We start from the raw sequence: 26,260 nt of genomic DNA, 5'->3' as shown, positions 1-26,260 counted from the left end.
GGCCCTCATACCACCCTCATGGAGTCTGTTTCTGACCGTTTGAGCAGACACATACACATTTGTGGCCTGCTGGAGGTCATTTTGCAGGGCTCTGGCAGTGCACCTCCTTGCACAAAGGCGGAGGTAGCGGTCCTGCTGCTGGGTTGTTGCCCTCCTACGGCCTCCTCCACGTCTCCTGATGTACTGGCCTGTCTCCTGGTAGCGCCTCCATGCTCTGGACACTACGCTGACAGACACAGCAAACCTTCTTGCCACAGCTCACATTGATGTGCCATCCTGGATGAGCTGCACTACCTGAGCCACTTGTGTGGGTTGTAGACTCCGTCTCATGCTACCACTAGAGTGAAAGCACCGCCAGCATTCAAAAATGACCAAAACATCAGCCAGGAAGCATAGGAACTGAGAAGTGGTCTGTGGTCACCACCTGCAGAACCACTCCTTTATTGGGGGTGTCTTGCTAATTGCCTATAATTTCCACCTGTTGTCTATTCCATTTGCACAACAGCATGTGAAATTTATTGTCAGTGTTGCTTCCTAAGTGGACAGTTTGATTTCACAGAAGTGTGATTGACTTGGAGTTACATTGTGTTGTTTAAGTGTTCCCTTTATTTTTTTGAGCAGTGTATTAATTGAGTGTATACAAACTTCTGACCCACTGGGAATGTGATGAAAGAAATCAAAGTTTAAATAAATAATTATACTATTATTTTGACATTTCACATTCTTAAAATAAAGTGGTGATCCTAACTGACCTAAATCAGGGGAATTTTTTACTTGGATTAAAATGTCAGGAATTATGAAAAACTGAGTTTAAATGTATTTGGCTAAGGTGTATGTAAACTTCCGACTTCAACTGTACATAAATACTCACAATATGGATGACTTGATCTTTGTGTTGATACCATTTCCAAATTGCAACTCCTCGGCTTAAACAATTGGAAGTGCACTGTACAATTAATGTGGGTAGTGTATTAAATTAGTTCATGACTTACCTTCCTTGTTTGCTTCCTCCGGCTGTTTGGTTGTCAATGGCTTTGCTGGCTGAGATATGACTTTCACTTGTGTTGTCATTGCACCTGTTTTTGTGGACTGCATATTTCACAGATAGCTCATTAGTAGCAGGCAGGCCTTAAATTTATTTTGACTAAGGAAAAAGGACTAAGGCTATATTTCCTCAGTATTTTGATGGGTATGCCTAGTTTACAAAACCATTGTTTTTATTTCTGAGTTTCTTTTTTGATGCACCATGTTCAACAAAAATAGGCCTCTTGCTGAATTAAAATAAGAGCGACAACTGTTTAAAAAGTTTGTACATTCATTTATTACAACATAAATGTACATAAGGTTTTCACCCCCAAAAATAAATGAGCATTTTAAACTCAAGTTAAAAAGCAGCTGGTTGGCTGACCATTTGAAATGTTTCCAGTCCATGTTCATCATCTGTTAATTAAAAATGTAACAAATCGCTGCATTTCCCATTGTTCTGAAAAAGGAAGTCATAGTTGGATATGCATCACCCGACCAGAAAAAAAAAAGGGAATCAAAAAACAAAACCCACAAAAAAAAAGTCACAAATAAATATAAATCTGGGTCAGTTGATATCATCATTGGGGTGAGAGGTCATGGTAGGCCAGCGGTCAGGATGCTGCCCAGCAGGGTGCGATCCTTCAGAGCATTCTCCACATCCCTCTCCTCAATCTTCAGAGAAACCTTGGTGAGGCGAGCCTCCTTGGCTTTTTTCAGGGCAAAGATGCCCCGGCTCTCCAGCAGACTGCAGAGGGAGAGGCACTCGCCCTGGCCCACGCTGCCCACCTGTCTCTTGGCACATATACGGCTGTACACCTCATGGAGCTGAGGGATAGAGAAGAGAGTCAGACTTGAGAAAGACTGGCCTTCAGCAACTCAATGACTTTGTGGTAACCAGGTCAGTGCAAGAGAAAACATCTAACTGTATTTTACATTTCATTCTGACTAGCTACCTAGGCTTCTATGCTAAATGTACACTGAGTGTACAAAACATTAGGAACACCTTCCTAATATTGCGTTGCCCCCCCCCCCCCCCCCCCCCCCCCCCCCCCTCGGAACAGCCTCAATTCGTTAGGGCATGGACTCTACAAGGTGTCGAAAGCGTTCCACAGGGATGTTGACTCCAATGCATCCCACTCCTTTGGGTGGTGGACCCTTCTTGATACACACGGGAAACAGTTGAGCGTGAAAGACCCAGCAGCATTGCAGTTCTTGACAAACCGGTGCACCTGGCACCTGCGACTATACCCCGTTCAAAGGCACTTCATATTTTGTCTTGCCCATTCACCCTCTGAATGGCACACATATACAATTGAGACATGGACTGTGTAAGGCAAAAAAAATATTTAATCTGTCATTCACACTATTTGAAGTGGATTTAGCAAGTGGAAGTTGGATTTGGCAATAAGGAATCATAGTTTCACCTGGTCAGTCTCAGGGAAAGAGCAGGTGTTCTTAATGTTTTGTACACTCTGTATATCAATGTGTATTAGAAAATGATTAAAAGCAAAAAAAGCTAAATGTTCGCTCTCAATTTACAAACTTGGGTGGTTGTATCGTGTTCACACAAATGCAGTGCCCATCTCTCACCTTGCCCAGTGGGAACTCTTTGTTCTTGCCGTTACGGGTGAGCAGTAGCAGACAGCAGACCAGGAGTTTCTGCTGGAGGGGGAAGCTCTCTCCCTCTGAGGAGGACATGCGGTCCCCGTACACCTCCGACAGCACTCTGGCCACCTGGGGCACGCTCACACGAGACTCTGTAGTTTCTGCTGCCTTCTTTCTGTCGTCAGATTCCACGAGCTCTACAGCTCTCCTGTAACAGAGGAACCGGCGTCATGCTACGTTCTGTTCTCAAACAAAACTTCCACCAGTTGACCCACTGTCCCCCAGACGGCGATTAAGGCAGCCCCCCGCACCTCTCTGATTCAGAGGGGTTGTGTTAAATGCGGAAGACATTTCAGTTGAATGCATTCAGTTGGACAACTGACTAGGTATCCCCTTCCCATACCAACTTTCCAAGACCACCTAGAACTAGCCATAGTAAACGCACATTTTTCGGTTGCTCATATTTGATCTTACATTTATTTTCGTGGCCAATCCAAAGGTGTCCTAAGAAGTCAGCATTGCAACCAACATGATATTTAGTATTACTGCAGTGTATTTAAGATATTTAGTATTACTGCAGTGTATTTAAGATATTTAGCCAATTCATTCCCTTACCGGCAGATATCCAGAGCTTTGCGTGCATCTCCCGATACAGCAGACACCTTCCTGGCACAAAACTGCACGGCCGATGCGTCTAGTAACCCTTCTCCGGACACCCGTGTGAGTCTGTCCTGTACGATGGCGGCGAGCTCCTGGCGGCTGTAGGGAGGGAAGTGTAACAGCTGGGGGCGACAGCGAGGCAGGGCCTGGAGCCTGGGGAGGATCCTGTCCGTCAGGTCCAGAGCGTTGGCGATACCTAGAATGGCACGACACCGTCATTACACCTGCCTGCATACAGGAAGACTAAGGACAGCCCGTATTAGGAAATGGCTATGAGAGTTGAATGGATGGAATTTAAATCTAGAAATGGGTAGACGTGTGTATGAAGTTTTAGGGTGAAATCTAAAGATGAATTCTTAGATATTAATTAGAAACGTGTATACCAGAGACGGCGTATATTGTTTTACACGGTATATTCGGGGGTTCTTACCGATGAGACAGAGGCGGGACTTGGGCAGGTAGGGCCACTCAAAGATGGTGTAGAGAACGTCTTGGGCCTTGCTGTCCAACTGGTCCATTTCATCCAGGACTAGAAGACTGGGGAGAGAAGGAGAAAGAAGGTTAATAGACAAAACTTATCGGTCAGCAAAATGTAAATCCTCTCAAATATGTGGGGGTTTTTTAGGGTGTAAATTGAGTAGTTGGACAAAGAAAACTTGAGCGAAAAGCAACTTTTCTTCTCTTTGCAAACGTGATTTAAGTTTTAGTTCAGGGTTATAGATACTCACACAGTGGGCCCTGTGCTGGTCAGCAGTTTCTGCAGCTTGGTGTCGGTGTGGCTCCCGGAGGCCCCCAGCTTCTCTGCCAGCAAGGGGAAGATGGCGTGGGAGCTACGTAGAGCCATACAGTTGAACACCACTGTCTGAATCTCCTTCAGCTCATCCTGGATCAAGAGAGGAAATAGTTAAATTCATTTAACAGAAATCAATGGGGTTACATTTACACAGGGTTCAGGGCTGTACACAAGGGGTGGAATTAAGTGATTCTGCACCTTATGGTAGAGGTGCACAGTCATATTAGAGTATTGGGATCCACTCAAGATCCATCACTAGGCCAATGAATGTTGGAATCCTGTCAAGGCAACAGATCCAATGCTAGGCTAACGCTAACAATTAACCCATCATTAACAAAGCGGAGGCTAACGCGAACAGTGGCGCTAACCTTCATCTCCTGCAACACACAGTTGAGGCAAGCCGTCTTGCCGGTGCCGGGGGCTCCAGAGATGTAGAGGCTGGCCGGGCTGGCCTTCAGGGCCTTGTCCTCCAGGAAGGAGCGGATGGAGGACCTCTCAGCCTCCCGGGATAGCAGGCGCTCTGGGACGGCCGTGTGGAGGGCCTGCTTCACACTATGGAACTTGGACTCTGGAGAGGGACCGGAGAATGGGTTAATAGTCTGCCTTAAGTCTATATGACGTGAACATTTAGAATAATGAGCAAATCAAATAAAGGCACACATTTCTCTTTGGAGTTTAACGCTTTTCATTTGCACTTGAGAAAAAGAGACGAGGAAGAGAACGTGAGGGAGGAGAAAAAGAGACGAGGAAGAGAACGTGAGGGAGGAGAAAAAGAGACGAGGAAGAGAACGTGAGGGAGGAGAAAAAGAGACGAGGAAGAGAACGTGAGGGAGGAGAAAAAGAGACGAGGAAGAGAACGTGAGGGAGGAGAAAAAGGTACGAGGAAGAGAACGTGAGGGAGGAGAAAAAGGTACGAGGAAGAGAACGTGAGGGAGGAGAAAAAGGTACGAGGAAGAGAACGTGAGGGAGGAGAAAAAGGTACGAGGAAGAGAACGTGAGGGAGGAGAAAAAGGTACGAGGAAGAGAACGTGAGGGAGGAGAAAAAGGTACGAGGAAGAGAACGTGAGGGAGGAGAAAAAGGTACGAGGAAGAGAACGTGAGGGAGGAGAAAAAGGTACGAGGAAGAGAACGTGAGGGAGGAGAAAAAGGTACGAGGAAGAGAACGTGAGGGAGGAGAAAAAGGTACGAGGAAGAGAACGTGAGGGAGGAGAAAAAGGTACGAGGAAGAGAACGTGAGGGAGGAGAAAAAGGTACGAGGAAGAGAACGTGAGGGAGGAGAAAAAGGTACGAGGAAGAGAACGTGAGGGAGGAGAAAAAGGTACGAGGAAGAGAACGTGAGGGAGGAGAAAAAGGTACGAGGAAGAGAACGTGAGGGAGGAGAAAAAGGTACGAGGAAGAGAACGTGAGGGAGGAGAAAAAGGTACGAGGAAGAGAACGTGAGGGAGGAGAAAAAGGTACGAGGAAGAGAACGTGAGGGAGGAGAAAAAGGTACGAGGAAGAGAACGTGAGGGAGGAGAAAAAGGTACGAGGAAGAGAACGTGAGGGAGGAGAAAAAGGTACGAGGAAGAGAACGTGAGGGAGGAGAAAAAGGTACGAGGAAGAGAACGTGAGGGAGGAGAAAAAGGTACGAGGAAGAGAACGTGAGGGAGGAGAAAAAGGTACGAGGAAGAGAACGTGAGGGAGGAGAAAAAGGTACGAGGAAGAGAACGTGAGGGAGGAGAAAAAGGTACGAGGAAGAGAACGTTAGGGAGGAGAAAAAGGTACGAGGAAGAGAACGTGAGGGAGGAGAAAAAGGTACGAGGAAGAGAACGTGAGGGAGGAGAAAAAAGGTACGAGGAAGAGAACGTGAGGGAGGAGAAAAAAGGTACGAGGAAGAGAACGTGAGGGAGGAGAAAAAAGGTACGAGGAAGAGAACGTGAGGGAGGAGAAAAAAGGTACGAGGAAGAGAACGTGAGGGAGGAGAAAAAAGGTACGAGGAAGAGAACGTGAGGGAGGAGAAAAAAGGTACGAGGAAGAGAACGTGAGGGAGGAGAAAAAAGGTACGAGGAAGAGAACGTGAGGGAGGAGAAAAAAGGTACGAGGAAGAGAACGTGAGGGAGGAGAAAAAGGTACGAGGAAGAGAACGTGAGGGAGGAGAAAAAGGTACGAGGAAGAGAACGTGAGGGAGGAGAAAAAGGTACGAGGAAGAGAACGTGAGGGAGGAGAAAAAGGTACGAGGAAGAGAACGTGAGGGAGGAGAAAAAGGTACGAGAAAGAGAACGTGAGGGAGGAGAAAAAGGTACGAGGAAGAGAACGTGAGGGAGGAGAAAAAGGTACGAGGAAGAGAACGTGAGGGAGGAGAAAAAGGTACGAGGAAGAGAACGTGAGGGAGGAGAAAAAAAGGTACGAGGAAGAGAACGTGAGGGAGGAGAAAAAAAGGTACGAGGAAGAGAACGTGAGGGAGGAGAAAAAGGTACGAGGAAGAGAACGTGAGGGAGGAGAAAAAGGTACGAGGAAGAGAACGTGAGGGAGGAGAAAAAGGTACGAGGAAGAGAACGTGAGGGAGGAGAAAAAGGTACGAGAAAGAGAACGTGAGGGAGGAGAAAAAGGTACGAGGACGAGAACGTGAGGGAGGAGAAAAAGGTACGAGGAAGAGAACGTGAGGGAGGAGAAAAAGGTACGAGGAAGAGAACGTGAGGGAGGAGAAAAAGGTACGAGGAAGAGAACGTGAGGGAGGAGAAAAAGGTACGAGAAAGAGAACGTGAGGGAGGAGAAAAAGGTACGAGGAAGAGAACGTGAGGGAGGAGAAAAAGGTACGAGGAAGAGAACGTGAGGGAGGAGAAAAAGGTACGAGGAAGAGAACGTGAGGGAGGAGAAAAAGGTACGAGGAAGAGAACGTGAGGGAGGAGAAAAAAAGGTACGAGGAAGAGAACGTGAGGGAGGAGAAAAAAAGGTACGAGGAAGAGAACGTGAGGGAGGAGAAAAAGGTACGAGGAAGAGAACGTGAGGGAGGAGAAAAAGGTACGAGGAAGAGAACGTGAGGGAGGAGAAAAAGGTACGAGAAAGAGAACGTGAGGGAGGAGAAAAAGGTACGAGGACGAGAACGTGAGGGAGGAGAAAAAGATACGAGGACGAGAACGTGAGGGAGGAGAAAAAGATAAGAGGAAGAGAACGTGAGGGAGGAGAGAAGGAAGAGACCGTGAGAGACATGTCTTACTTTCAGCAAAGAGGCGGACCCCGGGGGTCTTCTCTGATCGGGGACATGATGGGCTCCCACTGGGGGTCTCATGCAGTCTGCTGGGGGAGGCCCTGGGGCGGGAGAGGGGGGCCAGTAGTCTCCTCGGGGATCGAACGGGGGAGTTCTCATCCAAGCCCAGCTTGCGGGGGGAGGACAGGTTAAGGCGGGTCTGTTTGGGGGGAGAGCCCAGTAGGTTGGCACTGAGGTTACAGCCATTTTCATCTCCTGAGAAACACACAGAAGACGGATGGTTAGGTTAGAAACAAGATGTCTATCTTTGAAAGCACGTCACGTTTGCGTCAAGAGTTGAAATTATTCCTTAATTTTGAGCATGGTGGTTTATCAGCTTAGACCGTGCACAGAATATGTAAAAAAAAATATTTTAAAAATCATAAACTGACTGAAATTTGAGACAGTGAAAGACTTTCAAAGTTGTGTATAATAACAATCCCATACCTGTGCGTTTGCGAGGGCTGAGGGGTATTCTTGGGGTCAGCCTTGGGCACAGAGTTATGCCTTTGAGGGCCACGGGCCCGTGTGAGAGTGGCGTAAGCTGGACCCTCTCTGGAAGGGACTGCGGTTTAGAAGCCTCCACGGAGCAGAGGGACTGGGTCTCCTTCAGCTGGGATGTGCTCTTGGAGGGGGTGCTTTTTGAGTCAACCCTAGAGGACTTGCATCTGGGGAACTGGAGGATGGGCTGAGCCTGGGAACGTGTACTGGGCATCTTCCCGGTGAGCACTTAGCGTCCAGACCGGTTTCAAAAGACTGAAGGGGGGAAGAGATAAAGGTCAGCCATTGTGACAACAACCATGAATAGATAGACAGCAAGAAAAACAATTGTCTTATGTTCAAGAGTGACTTGAAATGAGTGAATAAAGAAGAGGTACAGAACCGCTTAATAGTAAATGACGTTACAATACCATTCATCCTAGCGATCAGGCCTACCCTGATCGAAGTAGTTATAGTATTTTCCACCCAAGTTAATGTTATAACTGCTAAGCATGACTCCCTCGATTTACAAGTGTGTGCTGTCTTCGTATACGTCTTTGTGCCGTTGTTGCACTGTTGTAAATCAACATTACAAAAGGTCAGCCCGAATGTTCGACTGTATACTGGCTATGCAACAAACAATTAGGCCATTTCCGGGGCCATCAGAATGGTGGGAATTCTCAGTAACTACTGTATCTGAAGACTCAATGGCGACAACAATACGTGTCCTCATTTGTGGCGCCAACAGCACAAATATTTTTGACACTGAAATGGCGTAAAATACCACAATCAAAGAAAACAGGACATATATTTATTGCTGTTTTCGACAAACTGTTTTTTGTATCTGACTAGCTAGTTAAACTTTACTGATAATAATCCCCCCAGTATGCTACGGAAACTCGCTCGCAATATATCTCCCCCCAAATTCTGACAAAAAAAATCTAAATTATCTCGTCAAATCCAACGTAAATGCTACAAGTTTCCACGTTTTAAACATGCATTGAAAGTAGTGTTACCTTATTTCAGTTCTTGATTAAGTAGTATTCGGGCTAGTCGTCTAGATGGATTTCGTGTGATGTCTCTGGCGCGCTCTAGTCTGTCTGTCTGACTGACTATGAAACAAAACTTGCGCCAAATGTCTCTACAACTCCTCCCCCAATCAGCTGGACTTCCCGCAGCTAAGGTCTGATTTGTCCTTCTTGTGTCATTTTGTTATTTCCCAGGCTCTCATTGGTTCATCTTCGATTGTCAGGTAGCGTCAGTGTCTACGTCACACAAGTACATGGTGGCGGGAGTTTCAATAATATATATTTTGGCGGACTGGAAATTTCCCGGGAAATTCAGCATTGTCTGGTGTAACATTTAACACAATATTCTCTGGTGCTGTTAGTAACTTGGTTTCAGTTTGAGAGAATTACTAGAACTTCTGCATATGTGCTCTGGCATACGTATCGAAATATATATATAAAAAAAAAAATGATGCATACATGTGTAAAACTGAAAAAACAACTAATTTGAGTTCTTTATGTTTCTGTGTAAGCTATTTCAAACATTATTTTTAACTTCCACAATAAATTACTGTAAATTGCACCTGCAAGAAGCTTAAAAGATGGATGATAGAGATGGTGATAAAGAGTCAAATACAATGGACACCAAAACAATCATGTACCCATTTTCCCCCCAAAAGCATATATTTATTTCAAATGATAAAACATGGTTGATTAACAAGTGAAATGAACAGGGTGAGAACATGAGAATCACACATAGTCAATGAGTCACCTGTGTGAGACTAAACATATCCATCAATCACACAAATTACACACACAGTCAGACATACAGAGAAGTGCTGCAAAGAGACCCATCTCTCTGGCTGTCAGACAAAGCCCACAACTGGACTGTTAAACTTTTTAATCAATTTCCTCCCTATATTACAAGCTTTTTACAAACATTAAAATATATCAATAACTACGATTACCATATTTCTCATACTTTATGTAAATATACATTATTTATTGCATTTTGAATAGACTCACTTTTATTTTTATCAAATGCACTGGTACCGATAAGTATGACAATAGATGTGTAAGGCAACAACCAGCCTGGGGACTACATAAAAGGAATGGAGAAGAGAAAGGAATCTATTCTCATGTAGCTGGTCCATGTAGTTCTCTTTCACTGTAGTGGAATCATAACAGAAATCACAAAGCTATAATGTAATGACAGTTTAGATATCACACATTTAGGAGCTCCTAAGTCATAAAAATTATATAAATCCACCATGATGACATTTCTGGGGCCTATTCTGCCCAAATAGTTCCCTGGTGATCCAGGTGAAGTTTCCCCTAGGTACAGATCTAGGATAAGATTCCCTTCCCCAATCCTAACCTTAAAACATTAGTAGGGAAAATACAAAACTGACCCCAAATCAGCACCTAGGAGCAACTTCACCCTACACCTTCTTCTGGCACCTAGGTGTTTCCTTTTTGGTTAGTTGCTACCAACGAGAAGTGAGAATACAAACAAAATCGTTCCTTGCATAGGAATGCATTAAAAACAAGCATTATGGTTTCCCTCTGGCCAGGATACAGTCTATTCCAAAGGGCCACCTCAGTAAAATCAAATATTCTAGTTTCAAAAAATAGATTACATTTGTTTTGTTCTTTGAAGGAACTTCAGAAAGACAGGGTTGAATGACTGACAGCCCTGCAAAGCTACCCTTGGTCCAAAGAAAGGAATGAGGGTAATAATTTATCCATGATCGCCCCCTTGTGGCAAGAAACAGGAACAGCATTGAACAAAGTGAAAGTAGAATTTCATACAGTACTCTCAAACGCCTTCCTTGATCAATAAAGTAAAGGAGCTTTGGCAGCTAACGATCATTAAAGAGGAGCGGCAACGTGGATCCCTGAAACATTTCGTAGTGTTGACAAAATGAAGACGCATTTATTTTTCGTTTCAGATAAATCTAGACTGCAACCGATCAGAGCAGCACTTTCTGTTCTCCTCTAGTGTAAAAACATGGCATTCACAGGCGCCACGGTTAACCTGTTATGCTGCCACAGAGCAATGCCATGAGGAAGAACAAAACAAATATCTAATTGAGAATGCCCCTCACAGTCTTTACACTGTGTCACGCACTGTCAGCAAGACTCGCCCTCTCATATCATGACAAGCATTCAAGTAATTTCTCCTGTCCCTGTTTCATACCAAAAAAACTAAGCCATTTCTGCGTGAAGCAAACGACAGCTTTCCTAAGTGTGAGGCCCCTCATTCTACTCCACCCAACTATTGGCACAAAGGTAGGAGATAATTCTATTCCACACCTTCTCCTCAGGGCACTGGAAGCGCGGCATTTAAAAAAAAAACTATAGAAAACACACCACGTACTATAGATACCAATTGACACCCAACACATTTTTGCCGACGTTGGCGTGTCTCCGATTTTGTCCTACTGACGACACAGTTACTGCGGTTAACGATAGAACATTAAAAAAAAACATGAATTCATATATCGCAGGAAATCATCATCATCATCGTGGATTATGCACACATTTCAAAAGATGGAATTCAGAATTCTTAGTTGGTCCTGCTGCTATAAAGTATAATCAATGCAACGCCCCGCCATCTTGCAGAAAGATTGGCTTGTGGCCACAGCAGTCAAACAGGTCAGTTCCTCAGCGGTTTTGTTCTATCATGCTGAAACAGAAGTGTCTGAAGTGTTTGTGGAAAAGAGAGCGACTGGTAGTGTAGGGTTTTGTAAAAAAGTAGCGTCGAACAAGACTAGTGAACTTTCTATAGTGTTTGGGGTTGACTTGTTTCTGGCTGGTCATATAAAGTGTCTATGTTTAGGCCTGTGTGTGTTTCAAGTGTCGTGCCACTCCCCTGAACGTCCTCTGATTAGACCGAGTGACTTAAAGTCCTTTTGCTCCTGAATTCCATAGTTCACCTTGCCAATGGTGGCGCTGGAGGTACTCCCCGGATCATGCCTACAGGAAGTAGAGGAAACAAAAGGTTACATCAGGTCAATTCTTAACTCCAAAAACAACCGTTTGGCTCTTTATTTTCTATAAATCTTTTCTCAATTCCTCGCATCATTCTCAAAACGCATGAGAGAAGAAGGGAAGGGACCATGGACCTTCTCCAATATGATTGCAAAGGAGGCAAGTCGACAGAATGCGAGGAATCACGGAAAGACGACTTGAAAGAGCCCATATTCGCTTTAACTCAATCCCAGCTGACATTCCATATGGTAATAACATTGTGACACAGTAGTGCAGAGGCCATATATTGGATGTTGTGTACAGTATGTATGCAGGCAGTGGTGTGGAGAATGAATTAAGCTTAAGCCTGTACCTGGTCCAGGTTTATTGCTTTTGCTGGGGTAGATCTTGGTGAAATTCCTATATTCCTCAGGGGGTGGGAAGTCCTCCACTGGGTGGAAGTCAAACTTGGACTCAAAATCCTCTGAGAGTTCAGAAAGGTAAAAGGTCAACACAACATTGTAAATCAAGACAACACTAAACTAGCAAAAAATGAAGGCCAAGACCTTAGTACAGTAATAGAATGAATAAAGTACAGTAACATTTTAGCATCGGTCCAGCATATAAACAAATTAGAAGTCATGTATTTTTGACTTCTCGAGCTTGCTCTAATAATTTCCATTAACAATGCCATGCACAATGGTCAGTTCTCCTGGAAACTTTAATTTGACTATGAACTCTATGAATGCTCTGGGTTGGTCACAATACAAGAGGAACATTTGCATTACTGAGCTGGCATTTGAATATGGGGCTATAATACCTGACAATCTACTACCAACAACAACTAGGCTACTAGTGTCTCCAACATGTCTGTTGGTTTGAGAACTAACAAATGGCCATAGTGTTCCAAAGTAGACCGTGTTCAGGTCTGTGGAGGCTAATACTCAACACAAGATAGATTCTAAAAAGCGATGAAAAGCCGTCAATCACATCATATTAATCAAACGCAGTGACAGTTGCTCAAAAACGGGACTTGCAAGAAAACCAGAATGTACAGTGGACACTGACGACCAGGACTGGGAGACGGAGGATATGAGCCTGTCCTGACTCACCTATATTGGACTTGGAGGAAGAGGAGTGTCCGTTGCGGATGGGCGGGGGAGGCGGCGGGGGTCCGGTGCGGGAGGAAGATGAAGGGGGTGGAGGGGGCCTGGGCCCCCGGGTGTGGTGGGGTGGCTCCGAGGAGGTGGTGTTGGGAGTGACAGCACTGTGGATCCGGTAGGGGGGCGGGGGAAGAGGGGCTTGCCCACCACCCCCGTTTCGTGACCCAGGATTGGGTGCAGAAGGGGCTGCATCGGTAGCAAACAAACACACACAATAGTAAGACCATGATAATGCCTGATTAAAATAAATCACATAGCAGCAAACATATCCCTTCCAACCTGTAACTTTCTGAAAAATGTTTGTACTGTACTCTACAGTAAACTGAAGTGGTATAGCGCATTCGGAAAGTATTCAGACCCCTTGACTTTTTCCACATTTGTTACGTTACAGCCTTATTCTAAAATGTATTAAATTGTCCCCCCACCCCTCAACAATCTACAAACAATACCCCCTAACAAAGCAAAAACAGGTTTAGACATTTTTGCAAATTTGTCAAAAATTTAAAAAAAGAAATATCACATTAACATAAGTATTCAGACCCTTTACTCAGTACTTTGTTGAAGCACCTTTGGCAGCGAATTACAGCCTCGAGACTTCTTGGTATGGCGCTACACCTGTATTTGGGGAGTTACTCCCATTCCTCTCTGCAGATCCTCTCAAGCTCTGTCAGGGTGGATGGGGAGCGTCGCTGCACAGCTATTTTCAGGTTTGTCCAAAGTCCGGGCCACTCAAGGACACTCAGAGACTCGTCCCGAAGCCACTTCTGCGTTGTCTTGGCTGTGTGCTTAGGTTCGTTGTCCTGTTGGAAGGTGAACCTTTGCCCCAGTCTGAGGTACTGAGTGCTCTGGAGCAGGTTTTCATCAAGGATATCTCAGACTAGTCTCCCAGTCCCTACAGCTGAAAAACATCCCCACAGCATGATGCTGCCACCACCATGCTTCACTGTAGGGATGTTGCCAGGTTTCCTCCAGACGTCACGCTTCGCATTCGGGCCAAAGAGTTCAATCTTGGTTTCATCAGACCATAGAATCTTGTTTCTCATAGCCTGAGTCCTTTAGGTGCCTTTTGTCAAACTCCAAGTGGGCTGTGGGACCTTATGGGACCTTATATAGGACAGGTGTGCCTTTTCAAATCATGTCCAATCAATAGAATTTTCCACAGATGGACTTCAAGTTGTAGAAACATCTCAAGGATGATCAATGGAAACAGGATACACCTGATCTCAAATTCGAGTCTTACAGCAAAGGGACTGAATAGTTATGTAAATTGTCCTTGAGTGGTACAAACTTATGTTTATTTTTAATACATTTGCAAAATTTTTGAAAAACCTGTTTCGCTTTGTCAATATGGGGTAATGTGTTTAGATTGATGAGGGAAACATTTTTTTAATCCATTTTAGAATAAGGCTGTGACGTAACAAAATGAGGAAAACTTCAGGGGGTCTGAATACTTTCCAAATGCACTGTATGTCCTTAAATAACAGACCATGCCCAAGGGACCAGGACTGGTCGGGTTGCAAGAAATACTAGATACAGTAGGCTGGCAAAGAGAGAGAGAACAAGAGCGCAAGGAATGCCAGAATATTCCAGAGAACTTGTGGAGAAAACAGGAGGGCTCAGCCATCTAATGACAATTTGAGGCTGCGCATTCAAAATGCTAAATTCCAAATCAACCCCTAGGTCCTACTTCATGTAGGTCTGAAAAGGTGGAGCAATTGTTATATTGCAATTACCATTAGAGCTGTCCCCCCCCCCAAAAAATATCTTGGTTGACCGAGAGTCATCTGTTCTTTCGACCAATCGATTGGGCGAAATTTTGAAAGGTGTATTTTTCAATATATATTTTTCAAAATTAACTATGTAGGCTACTGAGCTTGTCTGATGCTTTAATTAAAAAACACAAATTGCTAAAGCGGGAGGGAGCCAGAGATCAATATAGCCTAACCAGAAGAACAAAAACCTACTCCTGACCCTCCTCTGCCCGCTGCTGCCGGTAATAGGCTACACCAGCGGGTCGGCAACCTTTTCCATTAACTAGCAAACTTGCAACAGTGTATAAAATATTCGGGGCCCTCAGAGTTTCCCACACCAGTGAGCCCCAGACAAACAGACACAGCTGTAGGCTATTTGAGCAAGGGATAATAAGTAATCCTTAGGCCTATTTTATGACGTTTCCACCGGATCAGAACATGACTTTTTTTCCCCCTTTCATGCTGAGTGGTAGAATAATCGAAAGTGAGAGAGCTGGAAAGATAGTTCCTCAGTGTAGACTATTTGAACAATGTAAAAACATACTTTGTTTACTTCATGTTTGAGGCGAAGAAAAATATACTTTGAGAAGCGTGTACTTACTCAAGATTGACAATAGCACTCCAAACAAAAGACAATGAACACATTGTCAACTCGTAAATCGAATGAAATAAACCAAAACTTCTCACAAGTGTAGCCTAGGTTGTGCGCTCTGCAAACAACGTGCCCACTCCTACAATGACAACAGTAAGACTGTAATAATCATTTAATGACTGCATTAACAGAAATGACCGTAACCAAACAAACATTGTAGATTAGAAATTATGGTAATTAACTGTAAATGTACTACTGGTGTGCCATCCCCATGGCCTCTGGATTAGTCCACTCAGACAGGCATGAATCAGACCAGATTTTTTTCATTATACATTTGCCACTGCTCGACTAAATACAATATCTTAGTCGACCATCAGCGTATAGACCAAACAATCGACTAAATGGGGTCAGACCTAATTATCAGAGATAGAGGACTTTAGTGCCCAAAAGCCCAATTTAGCATGGGCCGTGCCATTGAGGACTTTCAACTGGGTGGGACTTCCTATGGTTAAGTAAGGATCACATGATTCCATCCGGGTCATCAGGAGGGATCAGCCAATAATTTACAGTGCATTCGGAAAGTATTCAGACCCCTTAACTTTTTCCACTGTTACATTACAGCCTTATTCTAAAATTGATTCGTTGAGATGTTTCTACAACTTGATTGGAGTCCACCTGTGGTAAATTCAATTGATTGGACATGATTTGGAAAGGCACACACACCTGTCTATATAAGGTCCCACAGTTGAAGGAATTGTCCGTAGAACTCAGAGACAGGATTGTGTTGGGGCACAGATCTGGGGAAGGGTACCAAAAAAAAAACGCAGTATTGAAGGTCCCAAAGAACACAGTGGCCTCCATCATTCTTAAATGTAAGAAGTTTGGATCCACCAAGATTCTTCCTAGAGCTGGCTGACTGGCCAAACTGAGGAATTGGGGGAGAAGGAGCTTGGTCAGGGAAGTGACCAAGAACCCAACGATCACTCTGATAGAGCTCCTCTGTGGAGATGGGAGAACCTTCCAGAAGGACAACCATCTCTGCAGCACTCTACCAATCACGCCTTTATAGTAGAGTGGCTAGACTGGTCACTCCTCAGTAAAAGGCACATGACAGCCTGCTTGGAGTTTGCCAGAAGGTACCTAAAGACCCTTAGACCATGAGAACCAAGATTCTATGGTCCGATGAAACCATTATTGAACTCTTTGGACTGAATGCCAAGCGTCACGTCTGGAGGAAACCTGGCACCATCCCTACGATGAAGCATGGTGGTGGCAACATCATGCTGTGGGGATGTTTTCTGCAGCAGGGACTGGGAGACTAGTCAGGATAGAGGGAAAGATGAACGGAGCAAAGTACAGAGAGATCCTTGATGAAAACCTGCTCTAGAGCGCTCAGTACCTCAGACAGGACAACTACCCTAAGCACACAGCCAAGACAATGCAGGAGTGGCTTCGGAACAAGTCTTTGAATGTCCTTTAGTGGTGGCCCAGCCATAGGCCGGACTTGATCCCGATCAAACATCTCTGGAGACCTGAAAATAGCTTGAGAGGATCTGCAGAGAAGAATGGGAGAAACTCCCCAAATACAGGTGCATCATTCTCAAGAAGACCTGGGGCTGTAATCACTGCCAAAAGTGCTTCAACAAAGTACTGAGTAAAAGGTCTGAATACTTATGTAAATTTGATATTTCTTTCTTTTTTTTTAAAATTTTGCAAACATTTCTAAAAACCTGTTTTTGCTTTGTCATTATGGGATATTGTGTGTAGATTGATGAGGGGAAAAAATAATTCAATCCATTTTAGAATAAGGCTGTAACGTAACAAAATGTGGATAAAGTCAAGGGGTCTGAATACTTTCCAAATGCACTGCATACTTGTGAGCAAACGTTCCATAACTGCAGGTGGCAGTAAATCGGCAACCTTGGCCTCATACCTGTTCCAACAACACGCTACAGGTAGCAGTATGCCCGCTTTCAGTTTGTTTGCCAACTCATAGAAGTAGTCGAAGAAAATCGACTCAATGGCGCTGCCCATGCTCTGACACCATAATGGGACATATAAAATGTTGAGATGTCTAAGACTTTGGCTACTACCCATCCTTTCCTTTCAGACCATGAAATTGTGTGTGGAAGAAAGGATTGATTTGGAAAAGGTCATTACCCTTTGTGACGGTAGTCCCTTGATAAGACTAATGGCTCCCCAATATAAACATTGAGCTGTGTTCTAGTACCTGATCTCTTGCTGGGGGGCTCCCTGGCGGGTGGGGGTGGTCTGCCACCCACTGGAGGTCCTGCAGATGGCGAGGGGGGTGGAGGAGGTGCGTGATTGCGTCCGCCGTAGCTGCCGCCTGAGTTCTTCTTGTGCAGTGAGTTGTGCCTATGGGGAAGTTTCGGAGCCCCATCTCCACCATGGTGCCCCGTGGGGCCGTTGGAGGTGCCCGCAGAGGGGTGCCTGTAAGGCGGGGGCGGCACCGAAGACCCCCCAGTGGGCGGCCGCGTGGAGGAAGGAGGCGGTCTCGATGAAGGAGGGGGGCCAGAGCTGGGCGGAGCCGGGCCTCTTTGCGGCGGCGGGGGGAGGGGCTTCTCCCGGCTGTTGCTGGGGCCTACTGGGGCCTTTTGTTGCGGGGTTGACGGGACATTGCTGCGGTAACCACCTCGGTTAAACGGCGGAGGAGGAGCTGGGGCGGATGTGCTATGCTTCATGCCCCCTGTCGAAGAAGGTGGAGCGGGTGGGGCTGATGTGCTGTGTTTCATGCCTGAAGGAGGGGGAGGGGCTGAGCCTGAAGTGCTGTGCTTCATACCCCCAGTGGAGGAGTGGGAGGAGCTGGCACTGGTTGGGGGGCGGGAGATGTCGGGGAGAGAGGGGCGGTGGGAGCGCTGGGGCTCCGGGGGGGAGGGTTTGTCTCTTGGGGAGGGTTTGTCTCCTGGGGAGGTAGAGCGGCCTGGGGTGGACCGGGGGGCTGCAGGTCTGGAGCCTGGGGGACGCAGGGCGGATCTGCCCACTGAGGCGTCTGGAAGGAAGGCATAGAAACACACATTTTAGAACACTATGCATAAATACACCCATTCACATCAAGCTTCATGGCAAATGTAGAACATCCAGTATCCTGGATGCCAGTCTGTTTCTGCAGTATATTTATAGTAGCATATTTATATAGGGCCCTATAAAATCCATGCTGTAGAGAACACGGACGGAATCACGGAATCCAGACAAAATATTCAAAAATGTATTGAACTTAGCAGGAAAAAAACTAAATGTATTGAACTTAGTCATTAATTTGCCCAAGTTAATCATAAGACCTGAACAAAAAATGCATCAGTGATTCGTATTTTCATGCAACTTTCTGAAATGACACGGAAATGCCCGTCTGTGTTTGTGTGTGTGCGCTTATGTCTACACTTTGTGTAGTCGTTAGCGATGATGCTAATGATAACCTTCTTCTGGTAGAGATCCCAATTAAATGTTAGGCATAACTACAAAGTAGCCTATCTGGCAGAATGATATCATGATTATTTGCATCAATCCAGTGGCCATTTGTTTTGCAAACTCTGAAATTACGAGCGCACAGAAAGCCCACTAACCAAACAGTCTCTTGCTGGTGCGAACTTGCATTAAACTACACAAAAAAATCTAAATAAGCATTGCTGTGGACTTAGAACATTCAATTTGGTTGTTTTTCTATTAAAGCTGCAATATGTAACTTTTTGGGGACGACCTGACCAAATTCACATAGAAATGTGAGATAGATATGTCATTCTCATTAAAAGCAAGTCTATGAAGTGGTAGATCTGTTCTATGTGTGCTATTTCTATGCTTCCTGTGCTTAAGTTTAGTTTTTTGAGTCTTTTACACCAGCTTCAAACACCATATTTTTGGTTATGGAAAAGATTTCACGGCAGTTTAGATGGTACAATGATTCTCTACACTATACTTGCTTGAAATTAGGCGATAATTTAGTAAATATTTTCTTAACTATTTATTGAACTAAATTGTTGGTATGTAGGCATTTCACGATAAGGTCTACTACACCTGTTGTATTCCGCGCATGTGACAAATAAACATTTATTTGAAATTTGACTATTAGAATTGTAGCAAGCAGGACATTTTCTCCCCAATTTCGTGGTATCCAATTGGTAGTAGTTACAGTCTTGTCCGTACGGGAGTTGCAGCGATGAGACTCGGGAGAGGCCAAGGTCGAGAGCCATGCGTCCATCGAAACACAACCCAACCAAGCCGCACTGCTTCTTGACACAATGCCCATCCAACCCGGAAGCCAGCCGCACCAATGTGTCGGCGGAAACACCGTACACCTGGCAACCGTGTCAGCGTGCACTGCGGCCGGCTCGCCACAGGAGTCGCTAGTGCGCGATGAGACAAGGATATCCCTGCCGGCCAAACCCTCCCCTAACCCAGACGACGCTGGCCCAATTGTTTGCTGCTCCATGGGTCTCCCGGTCACGGCCGGCTGCGACAGAGCCTGGACTCAAACCAGGATCTCTAGCAGCACAGCTAACAACTGCGATGCAGTGCCTTAGACCACTGTGCCACTCGGGAGGCCTAGAGAAACACATTTAAAAACTAAACAGAACCAGGCAAAAAAATAAAGCTGAGTTTACAGGGCCCCATTTACATTGTAATCATATGTAGTGAATTCTGCTTACCTCCAGCTCCAACTGATCGTAGTTTTGGCATGCCCCCAGCGAAAAGGCCTCCAAGGCCTCCCCCTGACCCACCACTGCTCCCTCCTCCACCTCCTCTACCACCACCACCACCACTTTCCTTTGGTTCTGGGGAAAGCAGAGGTACAAATGTCCTTGTTACACTGTTGTGCTGATAATGCTTGCATTGACATTGTTGAAAGCCATTTGTGGCAAAGAATTGTGCATGTATAGTACCAGTCAAAAAAGTTTGGACACCTACTCATTCAAGTGTTTTTCTTTATTTTTTGTATTTTCTACATTGTAGAATAATAGTGAAGACATCAAAACTATGAAATCATGTCGTAACCAAAAAAGTGTTTGATAAAAAATAAAGTATTTTATATTTGAGATTCTTCAAAGTAGCCAGCCTTTGCCTTGACAGCTTTGCACACTCTTGGCATTCTCTCAACCAGCTTCACCTGGAATGCATTTCTAACAGTCTTGAATGAGTTCCCACATATGCGGAGCACTTGATGGCAGCTTTTCCTTCACTCTGCGGTCCAACTCATCCCAAACCATTTCAATTGGGTTGAGGTCAGGTGGATTGTGGAGGCCAGGTCATCTGATGTAGCACTCCATCACTATCCTTCTTGGTCAAATAGCCCTTACACAGTCTGGAGGTGTGTTGGGTCATTGTCCTCTTGTAAAACAAATTATAGTCCCACTAAGAGCAAACCAGATGGGATGGCTTATCGCTGAAGAATGCTGTGGTAGCCATGCTGGTTAAGTGTGCCTTGAATTGTAAATAAATCACTTACAGTGTCACCAGCAAAGCACCCGCACTCCTCCTCCATGCTTCATTGTGAGAACCACACATACGGAGATCATCTGTTCACCTACTATGCATCTCAGAAAGACACGGCAGTTGGAACTAAAAATCTCAAATTTGGACTCAGACCAAAGGAAACATTTCCACCGGCCTAATGTCCATTGCTCGTGTTTCTTGGCCCGAGCAAGTCTCTTCTTCTTATTGGTGTCCTTTAGTAGTGGTTTCTTTGCAGCAATTCGACCATGAAGGCCTGATTCACACAGTCTCCTCTGAACAGTTGATGTTGAGATGTGTCTGTTACTTGAACTCTAAAGCATTTATTTGGGCTGCAATTTCTGAGGCTGGTAACTCTAATGAACTTATCCTCTGCAGCAGAGGTAACTCTGGGTCTTCCTTTCCTGTGGCGGTCCTCATGAGAGCCAGTTTCATCATAGCACTTGATGGTTTTTGCGACTGCACTTGAATAAACTTTCAAAGTTCTTGACATTTTCCAGATTGACTGACCTTCATGTCTTAAATTAATGATGGACTGTCATCTCTCTTTGCTAATTTTAGCATTTTTTTCCATAATATGGACTTGGGTCTTTTACCAAATAGGGCTATCTTCTGTATACCATCCCTATCTTGTCACAACACAACTGATTGGCACAAAAACATTAAGGAAAGAAATTCCACAACTTAACTTTTGCCAAGGCATACCTGTTAATTGAAATGCATTCCAGGTGACTACCTCATGAAGCTTGTTGAGAGAATGCCAAGAGTGTGCAAAGCTGTCAAGGCAAACAGTGACTACTTTGAATAATCCAAAATATATTTTCATTTGTTTAACACTTTTCTGGTCACTACAATATTCCATATGTGTTATTTCATAGTTTTGATGTCTTCACTATTATTATACAATGTAGAAAATAGTAAAAAAAAAGAAAAACCCTGGAATGAGTAGGTCTGTCCAAACTTTTTACTGGTACTGTATGTATGCATAAACATACATGTATAGTCTGTGTGTGTGTGTGTGTGTGTGTGTGTGTGTGTGTGTGTGTGTGTGTGTGTGTGTGTGTGTGTGTGTGTGTGTGTGTGTGTGTGTGTGTGTGTCTCAGCAGGAAATGAGGAGAGTACAAAAGTTAGGAGATAGGAAACCTATAGTTTCTATGCTACTTACTCTCTATAACAGGTGCACTTCTGTCATTGACCACTCCAACCTTCTTCAGCCTGGCTCCTTTGGAGATATCAGAGAGCAACGCTCCTCTCCCCTTCGCCTCATCCCGATTCAACTTAGGTGCTGTAGTCTTCGCCTGAGGAGAGGATATGAGCAAACCACCATGTTGACCATGCCAAAGATAATAACATGAACTGCATAAGGTACCATCGTTATAGCAACAGATACAATAGATGGCAATGCAGCATTATGGTGCAAGCTGATAGTAATCCACATGGTGCCTGCGTGGGTGTGTGTTTGGCCAGCTTAGACATTTTTGGGTTTGTGTTTGGATTTGTTTAAAAAGGTAAAAACTGCATCCTTTATAAAACATGGCATAGCAACCCTAGAAATCATACTATGGGAAATGTGGGCATAATAATATATTTGGCATAGTATCTAACACCAGCAGGAGTTGTATCATCCTTAACAATACAACAGCAAATAATGAGTGACTTCAGTTCATTTATCATGTAGTTATGAATCTCTAGAAACCCTTCAGAGGACTTGTGAGTTTTGTCATGTTTTGAACATCGGTTTAGGAGCTGGACTGACCTGGTTGAAGGTGGGGGGAGGAGGGGGTCCTGGAGGAGGAGGGGGAGGGGGAGGAACGGGCATCCTGTCCCTCTGTGGGCACCTTGGGGTGGAGGTTTGTTCACCGTCTCAGCTCTGGGTACACTCTCAAACTCCTGTGAAACAAGACAGAGGAGAGACTCGGGCTCAGTCAAATACACACTACAAGGTCAAAAATATACACTCCTGAACTAAACTGGGGTCAGAGTAAAATTGTACATCCTTGTAGTGTCATGTTTGACATTGGTGGACTGTATTGAACTCAGGTGAGTCAAGATTTCATTGGAACATCTGTTCAAAGACCATTACAATTCACCTCTATTTGTAGTTGTTGACTACAATGGTGGCGTGGACCACACTAAAAACAACTATTATCTAATTCTACATGCATATACTCACTCTAGAATGATTCAGCTCAGTAGAGCTCCCCAAACCAGTTGGTTGGCTCATTGTGGATACAGACATACAGACATACAGCACGTTCAGCTAGGCAGCAAACCCCACCCTCCTTCACTCGCCCCTAAACTCCATTCCACAAGCTACCTGTTAAGAGTGTTTGAACAGGTTTTCACAGAAGAGGAAAACAAATGGAATGTCATTGGGTGAGCTTGCCAGTGAGGCGATAAGGAACGGAAACGCAGTAGCCATTGTAAGTTGCTACCTCAAGTGAGAGAAACCGAGAGTGGACAGCACAACCCGCCACTTCATATTTCATCCATTGACAAGATTTGATGTTATTGTTTTTGCACTACCGGCACCAACCATTTATGTCAATCAAAATGTCTCTAGAATCTCCCATTAATGTTAAATCGTGTTGAGATCTGGTGACTGAGGCAGGCATGGCATATGGTTAACATAATTTTCATGCTCATCACACCATTCAGTGACCACTCGTGCTTCCACACTGGACATTGTCATCCTATGGGGGCATAGCCATGGTAGACAAAATAATGGCCTTCCCGGCATTTTTGTACATGACCCTGATGGGATGATGGGATGTTAATTGCTTAACTCAGGAACCACACCTGTATGGAAGCACTTGCTTTCAATATACATTGCATTCCTGATTTAGTGTAGTGTTTTCATTATTTTGGCAGTTACCACCTGTACATGCGCCTACTTGGAGAATTGCCAATGGACTACAATGTTAAAACCTCAAAGGATTATGACATTCTTACAAGGTAGGGGAGGTGTACAGCTCCTTCTCTAACCTAATATGTGACCAATTGAGTTAGTTTTATGGTTTTGTGGACGGGGAAATAAACTAGGAGGTAAAAAAAAAAAAGTGCAGATGTCGGTAACTATTTTGGGCCTAACGTCATATAAAACACAAACTAGCAACCCTAAAACGAGCAGGCCTGAGTCAGAAGTGTCACTTGAATTTCACTTTCTGATATGCAGACAATTTGACTGAGTTTGTTACTGAAATGTAAACACAGATTTGATAAGGGAACATTCCAAATCAGAAATGGTCTCGGGTAGCTAGCCAATGTCTACGCACGCTCTGTCAATCTACAATAGGTGCCAGGTGAGCGAGCCCAAAAACATGTAAGTTATATATATTTTTTAATGCAATTCCTTCCCCTTGGCCTAAAAGTTGAACTAACTAACTGGACATTGTTTGAATTAATGTAGCAATCTAGGTAAAAATCTATATCAAGTGAGTCAACTAGTTATTATCTGGATAACATGTTGATCTAACTAGCTGGGTGGATTGGCAGTGACTTACCCTGTCTCGAAGGATTGTGAGTCTCGTCTTCAATAACAACATGAATGGAAACTGCAGTTGTGGCAAGTTTGCTAGTTAACACAATCCCAGGCAGTAGGCACCTCTTGGTTACTTGCGAATAAAATCTATTAAAAACTGGGGGACACTAGCAGCGAAATTAGCTTGCTAGTGAAATCAACTAAATCCAATACCCAAAGTTAGCTTGCTAACTAAGTTACTGTTTACTCGCGACAGCTGTCAAGTGAAATTTTGCTGGCGTCTTAACTATGGCTGTAAACAAGTTATATTTCGGTGCAAAAGCTAATTCGAGGTACGCGTAACTCCAGTTTATATCCTATTTTCATATACTTTTTATTCTGCTCTCCTCTTGACCAGCAAGCAAAGCGAGACTCTCGCTTCACAACTGTTTCTGTCGCTTCTCGGAAACCCGGAACTGGGCCGTCCAACACAAAATGGAGGCAAGCAGGTAACAGGATCACCGCCGACGAGTTTATCAACTGGGAAAACAGCGACCTCAAATGGAATGAAACCTGTAGAATACTCGCGAGAAATGGGCTATAATTAGTTTAGAAACTCTGTGAGAACACCATCGAGTGTGTGGAGCAGGGTCTTCTTCTTGCTTTTGTCTCATGTCAGATGTGTTCATGCATGCATTCATTGCTTGTAAGAGCAATATTTTTTATATTTTACATGAATGCATGCATGAACACATATATATGCATTTCAATGAGTCTGATACTTGTACAGTCAAGTGAACAAACTGATGAAATCATTGCACTTAGTGAATCTGAATGAATTTGACAAAAATATTGTGGATATCCCAGACAGAGACAATCTGACACTAGGTATTTTGCAAAGATAATCACATCTTTATTTGAAAATCTTATAAAATGACTCCATTTGCATGAGATGTTGCATTGCCATTCACCCAAGACATGACAGATCAAAAGGCACTGTTGAACATCTCTGCTCACTGGTGTACTGATATTTAGTTGTTGCATAATTCAGACCCAGGACACCAATTTAGACCTGGGTCTTGTTCATTAGGCACACATGGGAGCAAACGTTTTCAAATGGAAACGCAAGTTTCAGCTAGTGCCTGCCGCCTCCATTTCAAGTAATTTGTTCCCATTTGGAACCTATTGAACAGGGCCCGGTTTCACAAAAGCATCTTAAGGCAAAGTTCATCGTTAGAACCTTTGTAGGCGCATCGTTTGAGCTGTTTCCCAAAACCCTCGTTGGATTTAAACGCTCGAAATCGAACGCCTGGCTTAGACCACTCGTAGCACAGCTAATAAATTAGATGCTTTTTGCCCTCCCGCATCACTTGATACACAGATCTCCGCTAAATATAAAATCACATGGTTTATTCGCCTCTGTGACTGCTGATAACTTCAGTAAGGAGTTGACTACAAATACAAAGATGCCAACATCTTTGCAATTGATACAAACAAGCGACGTATAAAAACATGCTTCAAATTAAAACAGAGATGACTGCATTAAAATATAGCATAGAGTAAGTAAGCTATAGGCCTATTTCAATCATATTGAAATACATTTAATGTTCAAGAAATGGAGTTATATTTTGCTACTTGTATGATACCGTCTGTAATTTGTCATTTCATTATGTGCCAAATCTTGATTTGCCTAATATTTTAGCCATGTGATCTTTCTATGAGCTGATCCATCGTCAGTATCGTGGAATAATTAGAACGTTAAAGTAAGATTTGAACGGAAAGCTGATCAGAGAGCAGCGTTGCCATTATTCCGATCCTGTCAGTATCGACACATGCCTCAACGACGCACTTGGCGAACGTTCTCTCTGCCTAGTGTTTTGGGAATTATACAACGGGTGGGTCTAATCCTGGATGCTGATTGGTTAACACCGCATTCCAGCCAGTGTCTATTCCAAAAATGACCACCGGCTAAAACTATGGCGTTGAAATGCCTATCTCCCATTTATTTTCGACAAGCATTTGATTTTCAACAGCGGAGATTTGTATAAATCTTGCTGTCTC

The 26,260-nt window shown here is 44.2% G+C and overlaps 2 protein-coding genes and 1 non-coding gene across 3 annotated transcripts; all 3 read right to left on the bottom strand.

Moving 5' to 3' along the window:
- Positions 1-1,338: 1,338 nt before the first annotated feature.
- On the bottom strand, positions 1,339-8,887 carry LOC120032951 (cell division control protein 6 homolog). The gene is made up of 9 exons (XM_038979227.1): positions 8,807-8,887; positions 7,758-8,066; positions 7,281-7,526; positions 4,453-4,652; positions 4,020-4,174; positions 3,722-3,828; positions 3,247-3,487; positions 2,617-2,839; positions 1,339-1,851 (listed from the first exon to the last, which is right to left on the bottom strand). Exons 2-9 carry the CDS (start codon positions 8,023-8,025, stop codon positions 1,621-1,623), a joined length of 1,671 nt encoding a protein of 556 aa, XP_038835155.1. The 5' UTR covers positions 8,026-8,066; positions 8,807-8,887; the 3' UTR covers positions 1,339-1,620.
- On the bottom strand, positions 3,085-3,155 carry LOC120033073. The gene has a single exon (XR_005473911.1). It is a non-coding gene; the product is annotated as a small nucleolar RNA SNORD58 (small nucleolar RNA).
- Positions 8,888-9,458: 571 nt separating the features above from the next.
- LOC120032597 (WAS/WASL-interacting protein family member 2-like) lies at positions 9,459-24,708 on the bottom strand. The gene is made up of 8 exons (XM_038978749.1): positions 24,243-24,708; positions 22,496-22,629; positions 21,905-22,037; positions 19,938-20,063; positions 17,507-18,286; positions 12,883-13,119; positions 12,144-12,254; positions 9,459-11,776 (listed from the first exon to the last, which is right to left on the bottom strand). Exons 2-8 carry the CDS (start codon positions 22,556-22,558, stop codon positions 11,733-11,735), a joined length of 1,494 nt encoding a protein of 497 aa, XP_038834677.1. The 5' UTR covers positions 22,559-22,629; positions 24,243-24,708; the 3' UTR covers positions 9,459-11,732.
- Between the last annotated feature and the right edge of the window lie 1,552 nt (positions 24,709-26,260).

The sequence above is a fragment of the Salvelinus namaycush genome, chromosome 39 (genome assembly GCF_016432855.1).
Source record: "Salvelinus namaycush isolate Seneca chromosome 39, SaNama_1.0, whole genome shotgun sequence".
NCBI classification, from domain to species: Eukaryota; Metazoa; Chordata; class Actinopteri; order Salmoniformes; family Salmonidae; genus Salvelinus; species Salvelinus namaycush.
This window is presented reverse-complemented; position numbering and strand designations above follow the sequence as displayed.

Bases quoted from the DNA above. Each gene is read 5' to 3' on its own strand.
- LOC120032951 (XM_038979227.1), bottom strand. From the start codon at position 8,025: ATGCCCAGTACACGTTCCCAGGCTCAGCCCATCCTCCAGTTCCCCAGA. The intron at 4,175-4,452 runs GTTAGCGCCACT...CTCTTGATCCAG, and splicing joins GTGTGTTGCAGGAGATGAAG to GATGAGCTGAAGGAGATTCA. The intron at 3,829-4,019 runs GTGAGTATCTAT...TTCTCTCCCCAG, and splicing joins ACCAGCACAGGGCCCACTGT to TCTTCTAGTCCTGGATGAAA.
- LOC120032597 (XM_038978749.1), bottom strand. From the start codon at position 22,558: ATGCCCGTTCCTCCCCCTCCCCCTCCTCCTCCAGGACCCCCTCCTCCC. The intron at 22,038-22,495 runs GTCAGTCCAGCT...TCCTCTCCTCAG, and splicing joins CTCCCCCCACCTTCAACCAG to GCGAAGACTACAGCACCTAA. The intron at 11,777-12,143 runs GTACAGGCTTAA...TACTTCCTGTAG, and splicing joins AAGCAATAAACCTGGACCAG to GCATGATCCGGGGAGTACCT.